Below are 8,818 nucleotides of genomic sequence, written 5' to 3'. Positions count from 1 at the left end.
AGACAAACACTTTATTGGTTATTCCTTATTTGTATTGAGTTTCTGCAAATGATACTCAATGTTAACAAATCCTCACGATTACAATCTGTAGCGCATATTTCTTGGTAGCTTATTACCTTAAGGAAAGAAGGAAGGAAGGAATAAAGGAAGGAAGGAAGGAAGGAAGGAAAAAATTACACAAATTACCTCATTCTCCTGATGAGTACGTTAACCGATTCGTAATGAATATTAACCACGCAAGACTGTAGTGATCATGAGAGTTGTCAGCTGATCCGAAAAAAATATGTGCTTTCTATCCCAAAACGTCACTGGGATTTCATTATTAAAAGTAAGAATAAATTAGCTGTCGTTGCTGCCGGGACGAAAACTCCTATGTGAAATACTATAGCTTAGAACTTTGGCCGGTAAGGTCCTGTCAACTAAGGTGCAATATTGTGTGAATATTGTCAAGGTATTGTCACTCTTCATAATGTAAGTGCTGCGGGTCAGTATATCTCCAAAATTATTATCACATAGAAGGTTTTGTCCCGGCAATGACGGTATTCTTAACTCTCGTTATCAGAAGCCACTCTCTAGAGCCTGTTATTCATCATGGATTGGAGCATGAAATAAAAGTTATATTTATTAGAATAAAATGTTCAATTCATTATTTGAAAAGTTCTATGATTTACACTATGACAAATATCTGCATGGAGTTCCATCAACAGTTTTACGACAACTGTTAACTCATAAAAATAAATCAGTTACATATTTTTTTCAAAACCGTAGTCTTCTCTGTAATACAATACGCTGAAGCAGTTCATGGTCATTGTGATAATACAATTCAATTTTAATATACCTGTTACAACTCTCATATATATTTAGTAGTAGACAATATAGGTAAGTTCATTTGCAGTCCGTCTATGTGTTCAACATGAAAATCAAGGCTTAGCACTGACAAACACTCCACACTTATCCAATGTTTGTAAAATGTTCTTAAACACATCACTAGTAGTCTCATCGTCATTCTTTTGCACTTTCATCATGTAGACAATTGTGGCAATGTTTACCATGTAATGCACCGCAGTAGATATTTTGCTGTATACGATAATACATCAATGTTAGCACGCTAAAATAGGCTGAATAAAACTAACTTTGCATATGAGAAATACAGCTTAATGCCACGCAGAATTAAAAAGTAATATTGGGTCAGGCAAAGAAGGCAGTGATTAGTAAACCATACTGGTGGGTAATAAAATCGAATTAATCGTGAGTACTACGGCACGTTTTCGTTTCAGGTTAACAAACAAGTACTGTAAAGAAGCTTAAAAATCTGTCTGAGGTAAGATTAGTGAACCTCAGGTGTATTAATGGATCATTGAAAGAACACGTCATTTAACGGCTTTTTGTGTGTTGGATCTCAAGTTATTTTCTAGGTCTTTCTCTAGTCGAAAGTACGTTAATTACTCTTACGTCTCAGCAAGTGCTTAATACTATACTGTCTTAAATCAGTGATCGACGGAACATGGTAATTCTATAAAAATGTTGAGGACCACTGTGAAATAATCACCCTCATAATTATTTTATCATCATGTTCATCAGTGTAGAAGGACTCACTATGCAGTGTGAATAGGGACTGTCTCTGAATAACTTATACATAAAAAACTTGATCTAAAAAAGCATTTCTATCAAACCAGTATGCCAGCCTTTCATATTTGTGGATTATTGTAAGTTCGATTTGTACAAAACCTTAGCTGACTAAGATTATACGATAACAGAACTCTAATTAGCACCTCTGTCAAACCAGATTGGAATCCTTTCATTCATTTTGAATATTGAAGTTTGGAATTCACTGACACAGATATTTATAATATGTGATCATTTTAAATTTCCTCTGTGACAATTGGAGAACTGTAGCATCAATTGTAATTCGTCACGATTAATCCAGAAAACACTGGAATATTTATATCGATTCAATAAATACTATGAGCATAACTTAGATATTGCACTCGCATTCCCAACAATTATAAACCTCTCACTGTTTGTTTTAGTCATTAGTTCCAATGTTGTAAAATCTGTTTGCATTTAACACTGACGTCAACAGAACTACCAATCGTTGTGAGTCCTGGCATTGCTTCCACTTACTTGTGCCAGGCTCCTCACCTTCATCTATCCTATCCGACCTCTCTTGGTCAACTCTTGTTCTTTTCCGACCCCGACGCTATTAGGTTTGCGAGGGCTAGGGAGTCTTTCATTTTCACGCCCTTCGTGGCCCTTCTCTTATTTTGGTCGATATCTTCAATTTTCGAAGTATCGGACCCCCTCCATTTTTTCCCTCTGATTAGTGTTATATAGAGGATGGTTGCCTAGTTGTACTTCCTCTTAAAGCAATAATCACCACCACCACCACCACCATTCGTTGTGTGCCCTTTTAGTCAAATTTTGTAAGGACCTACAGGGAAGTACTTGTTTAAATTAAAATTCACATGGCTCCTCTCATTTTCTTGTTATATCTCAAGTATTGTACCTATTAATCCATCCGTTCAGTTCCCACAAGACATTACAATGCGTGTTCAACAGATCATTGTCTGGATTATTATTATTATTTACTCTTTTAAAATATATACAAAAATCTCCTTATTTACTGAAATTAAGTAGTTTCATGGGGGATTGACGTATTTGAAATTGTAATTCTCCATTAGGCATTCTCCATTCGCGATTGTATTTCATATGCAAGGAAAGTTATTCAGATCGCACAATCCTCACATTCTTAGGCGTTAAATAACAAGCATTTGATGGCACAGGAGATAAATACTAGAATCCAAATGAGAAATTCCACGCCGTGATTGGACGCCGAGCTTCCCCATGTGTCGTGCTGGACTGCGGCTTGATTTTCACCTGTGAACAAGATAAAGTTTTATTCAGTTTTATTCAGGAACTGTAAAACAGGCGTGGACAAGGCTCCATCGGGAGAACAATACTTAGCATATTAAAATGGAATATTACATAAGAATAGGACGTGTTCTTAAGAGGTGTTTAAAAGGGGAGAGCATAACAGGGTAGGACTGTTCATCAGGAATACTGGTGTACGCTACACAGTTCCTGTTACACACGTAAATGCGTGAATGATGTAGATAGATTTAACTGTTAGAAGAATTAGGATGAGAATTCTCTCAGTCTGCTCACCTCGCGAAGGTCCAGGTGAAAATGAATTTGACAAATTTTAGTAACATCGTAGTCAGTGTCTACCGCAAGGATCGGATAGTGCTAACGGGAGATTTCATTGCGAGAGTAGGAAATACAACTGTAGGATATGAGAAGATGGGGATTGTATGGAAGATAATATTAATGGGAAGAGCTTGCTGGAATTTCGTACTAGAATTGCATTAGCAGTTAAGAATATATTCTTCCAACATAAGACTACTCACCGCTACACATGGCAGGGTAGGGACAACAGATCTATAAGAGGCTATTTCATAATTGACTTTGAAATCAGTTAATCCTTTAGGATTTAGTATTCCACGGAATGCGATGATGTGTAGTATAGAATCTCTAAGCTACCATAGAAAAAGTTAAATCAGTCTTCAGACGAGTAGGGCTAAAGAATCTCCAGGACAAGGAAATTAGACCGAAGTAAATGGATATGACTACTGGAAAGTTCCAAACAACAGACAGTAGCCAGGTTCAGAATAGAGGGATAAAACATGTTGCATAGGGTGATGATGATGATGATGATGATGATGATGATGATGATGATAATGATAATGATAATGATGATGTACTGGCAACATCAAGCTAATACTTAGGAACAACTGCGTTTTTTAATAACGTCTTGCTGGAATGATGATGTAAAGTAGCTTGTAAACGTGTAAAGAAGGCGTATCAGAAATGGCCCCGAAAAAGGTCTGATGCAGGCAGGAAATTGTGAGTAGGTGAAAGAAGCAGAACGAAACAAATAATTGCAGAATTTGGGAATAAATCATGGCGACATTTCGATAATAACCTGGAAATCGTTTTTAGTTTTCAGGGAAACCTTTCTGGACGACTTTAATCTTAAAAAGCGAGGGAAAGAAATGAACTATGTTTGGGTAAATCAGGAGACCTCGTAGTAGAACACAAGTAATCACTGGGCACGTAGGAGGAATGTTTTGAAAATCTTCTCAACGTCAAAGGAAATCTTTCTCTTGACCCCACGAACAAATAAGCTCAAGAGGAGGAGGACAGTGACATTAGTGATTGCACGCTTGACGAATTAAGAAAAAGGATGGTTAATAAACTCCATTGTAAGGGGATGGGTACAGTAAACAACCTTCAAAATGTGGACATTTTAAATAACTTATGTATCAGCTTCTACTGTATGTATGACAATGAAACTTTCTAAATGAAGCATACTACATGTTTGCTATGCAAGCACATATCTCAGAATTGATTTTGGAATTATCGAATTCACCAATTAATTATTCAAAATGGTGGCTCCTTGTGTGTCTGTACTCACCGTTTCCGTCATAGCTGGGCCATTTATCAATATATTAGTGTTCTGCTTTTTTAAGTGTACTGATTGAAGTGACAGCTACAAAACTGACCACTTCCAGAATTATATTTGCCAAATTAGTATTTTTAATTTTGTGCTACTTAAATATTGCATATTTTGGTCATTTTTTTTGCATGTAGATATTTTTTTTTACAAACAATTATCAACCCTAGGAATATGAGTTAGGTCAGTTTTGTAGACAATGTCACTAAGATCATGTGAGAAAAGTGGCATTGCAATACACCATATAATTTAGGAGTTACAAGGGAAATGGTTTTGAAAAATACAGTTCTGAGAAAATGAGCTCCAAAGGTAGATGACGCCTGTAAAGGTACATCAGCCTTCCAATGTGTGCAAAAATGCTGTTGAGGCATAGAATGTTCTCTCTAAAACCGTTTTCTCAGCTTCATATTCCAGTATTAATTTTCTTCTGCTTTGTCTGGCCCCTTTTGTGGCTTCTCATGCCCTTTTTTCAGCAGACTTCATACGCATCACGTGCTCTTGTAGCATTGCACGTTCACAAAAGACACCAGGATTCAAGCCCATTTCTTGCAGCGCAGCCAACCTACTCTTCACTCCCACTAAATGTCATAACTGCATCGTTTGTAGCAATCTTCACAGTTGTCTTTCCACAGAATCCAGTTATTGGGTACATTTTCCAAATCCTAGCATTGTGAGACTCATTAGCATTCTGTGTATAACCTCCTAAATACCTTTTCAACAGTTTAGTAGCAACTAAATCCTTGAAAACAGGCTTAATCACATCCATAACGGCTGATTGTAATGTGTTTTTGTGTTTGTATTATTGAATTCTGCCTGCCTTGACAGCGCGCTGATACGGGCACCAGGTATTATCTCCTTCTAGGCAGAAGTAATGAAATGGATTTTCATCAGATGAGTTTTTATCGTACTAAATAGCCCAGATAGCAGTTCTCATATCATTTACTGATGTTGAGTTACTTCTTATAGCATTACCACTCTAAGTCGTCAGAGCTTTTTATTGCAGAATCTGTCAGTATCTTCTTTCCAGACAGTAATTAGCCATCTGAATGTTTTTCCCCTTGAATTCTTTCTTTATATTTCTCAGTCGTGTGCCCATACGTTTCTGAACATGTTCAACACATTCAGCTTTGGTGATTGATACACTAGGACTATACTGTTGCTTATCTTACACAGCTTTGAATGACTTTGTGACACCTTCACCAATGTATGTTCTGTACCGTACGCCATACCTTAACTCCAGAACGTTCAGAATTCTCTAAATATCCTATGCAATGTCTAGCATTTAAAATCATAACTCCTATAGGAGTGCAGATATTTAAATAATTCTTTCACCAAAATGAACTAGAAGAGTGTAGTTAAACATTAAAAAATAATTTGAAAAATCAAATTTTTGAAGGTTTTTTACTGTACCGATCCCCAGCAGCAGAAATTAATTAGGTTCGAAATGGTGAAATCTAGTGGGAAGGCGGGTATATAGCACAGAGTAACAAGATTAGCACGTATTGTTATTAAGATACCTTCTGATTGGTTGAAGTCAGTAACTGCACTTATATATACGGACGGGCAGAGGAAGAATTGTAGCAAATATCGAGGTATTTCATTGATCAGTATTTCAGACAAGAGCAATTGGGGTTTTGTAAGGAAGTTTCCGATCAATAGTTGAGAGAATATTGGAAGGAAACCAGTGTAATTTTAATCCACAGAAGGGATATCAAGATCAGATTTTCAGTATGAGCCAGTTAACGCGCAACGGAAAGAACAGATACTTATATTTAGGTTTCGTAGATCTAGAGAAGGTATATCGTCGGTGAAGAAACCAAACTTCATATGTTACATTGCTCTTCCTTTCCATTATGTTCCTTAAGACTGGTCACACCTCCCAGCTACCTATGGATATGCATTCAATCTAAACAATGTTGCGTTCATTTTCCTGTGCGAATGTATGAAGGAAAATGTAGCAGTGAGTACATTCGTCACGGATACGTACAATCTTACAGTAGAGTACGGTAACGACCATTTTCCTTTATACACATGCATAGGAAACTGAACACCACGAAAATTGTTCTAAAGGACTGCATTTCCATGGGTAGCTGGGAGGCGTGACAAATCTTAAGGATAATTCTGAATAGGAAGAACAATGTAACATACGAGGCTTGGTTTGTTCTACAGCGATAAAACAGAATACCGAGGAAGAGGTGTCAACTAAACTGAGAGTTTACGTGGATACGTTCAGATTATTGAAAGAAATCAAAGGCACTCACGGTAACAATTTTCTTGCAGTGAGAATTGATGGCGGAATGAATTCTCCCATCAAGGTGTTTACAGAGTTTAGACATTGCGGTAGTATTTCACCTTTGTTGGTCATAGTTTAGGTTGATCATCAATTTGAAGGTATAAGATGGCAGGAAGGGAAGGGAGGTAGTTACTAAACATGGAAATATACTGAGTAGTTTGTCCTATGCCGACGACTTGGTCTTAATGGCAGCCTCTTCTGAAGGCCTGCAATCTAATATATTCGAACTCGGAAATATGTGCAGTAAGTATGACATCATAATTAGTATTCCCAAGACTAAAGCGATATCAGTAGAGAATAAAAGCGAATTGAACGTCAGGTTAGGAATACGGAACAGGAACACCTAGATCAGTTCAAGAAATGTTGACGTGTGTTCTCTCAGGATGATAGTATAGTAAGTATGATTGAATCAAGGTACAGCAAAACTAATGTAGTGAACATGCGACCAACGGTATTCTGCAAGAAAAAATTCGGCTACTGGATGAAACTATGTTTACACCGGTCTGTTTTATCAGACCAACTTTGATTTACGGGCGTAAAAGTTGTGTGGACTCAGGATATCTTATTCACAAGTTATAAGTAACATACATGACAGGAGCGATTCCTGTATTTTCGGTATCCTAGTAATATTTTGATATTACTTTATAAACAAAGACTGTAATTCCGTGACTATATAATTACCCCAGTTTTGTGCTGTCACACAATACTATGTCAACTTTTGATACTCATTTACTTCCAGATGTGCACTATTACATTGAATTACAGGTTTACAGCTTCAGAATATCCATGCCTAATGTAGACATTATATACATTACTAGCAAGATACCCGTGCTTCGCTACGGTATTACACTGAAATTTAGAATTGAATGGTTATTGTTTTATATATAATCAGCCGAAATTCGCCATCTGACTCGTTTTCTAATAGATTACGGCAAGTTTCCTCCCATTTTCAATCTTTCTTTCCAGCAATCGATTTCGTACTTCCCGGGCTAGGTCCAGGTATTCCACCCGGTCTGTTGGGTCCCTAAATCTTTGCCAACTTTTCCTATAAGCATGTTTAATATATATCAAATCCTTCAGGAGATCCGGCGTGGTGTCGTCTTGGGTGCCTTGGCGGTACTGAACCCGCGGCCGGACTGCATTCTTAGTCATTACCCGTCCAGGACCTGTTTCCACCGCGGTCCGCACATTTGACGACGGTCCAGAACATTATTATTATTATTATTATTATTATTATTATTATTATTATTATTATTATTATTATTATTATTATTATTATTATTATTGTTAGTAGATGTTCTGGACCCCACCGCAAGATGCAAGACCGCTACTTTTCGGTAAATTACACCTGCTGCCATTGTCATTGTTGACAATGTGACCAGCACAATTGTCGCGGATAGGCAAGTGTACGGGATTTCTGACGATACGAATGACTGACTTCCGTGCATTATTGACCTTATTATAGAGGTGAACAATTTCACGGTCAGTCTCATTCCTATCGTTCATTTCAAATTTGTTTAAATTTTTATTTATATGCCAGGAGAATCCACTGTAATCTAAGAACGTTCTCCGAAGGAAAAGGTGGCTGTTGAAAACGAACCAAGGAAAGATTAAAAATGATCGATTTATTATCAGAATAAGTACATCGAAAATCTACAGCCTGTTTCCAGTCATTCGACAGGGTCAGGAATGGAATGAATAAAGCCCCATCTAGCGGCGACAATAGGAATTGTGCCGGCTGCCGAAGCACTCCTCTGGGACAATGATCGATGAATGACAAATGAAATGAAATATTGGACAGTGTTGCTTGAATGAATGATGACAGGAAAAATCGGAGTAAACGGAGAAAAATCTGTCCCGCCTCCGTTTTGTCCAGCACGAATGTCACATGGAGTGACCGTGATTTGAATCACGGAACCCAGGTGTGAGAGGCCGGCGCGCTGCCGCCTGAGCAACGGAGGCTCCTTATAAGTACATTATGAACAGTAAAATCAATTGGTCTCACCTCCTTT

The 8,818-nt window shown here is 37.5% G+C and overlaps 1 protein-coding gene across 1 annotated transcript in view; it reads right to left on the bottom strand.

Moving 5' to 3' along the window:
• Positions 1-596: 596 nt before the first annotated feature.
• The window catches only part of LOC136879522 (zwei Ig domain protein zig-8), a 326,290-nt gene continuing 318,068 nt past the window's right edge, over positions 597-8,818 (bottom strand). Inside the window, exon 6 of the mRNA XM_068226031.1 lies at positions 597-2,877. Coding sequence (XP_068082132.1) covers positions 2,750-2,877 — 128 coding nt within the window. The 3' untranslated portion in view covers positions 597-2,749. The remainder of the gene's footprint in view (positions 2,878-8,818) is intronic.

This window comes from Anabrus simplex, chromosome 1 (assembly GCF_040414725.1).
Source record: "Anabrus simplex isolate iqAnaSimp1 chromosome 1, ASM4041472v1, whole genome shotgun sequence".
Classification (NCBI taxonomy): Eukaryota; Metazoa; Arthropoda; class Insecta; order Orthoptera; family Tettigoniidae; genus Anabrus; species Anabrus simplex.
Note: the sequence above shows the minus strand (reverse complement) of the source record. Positions and strands in the feature narration are given on the sequence as shown.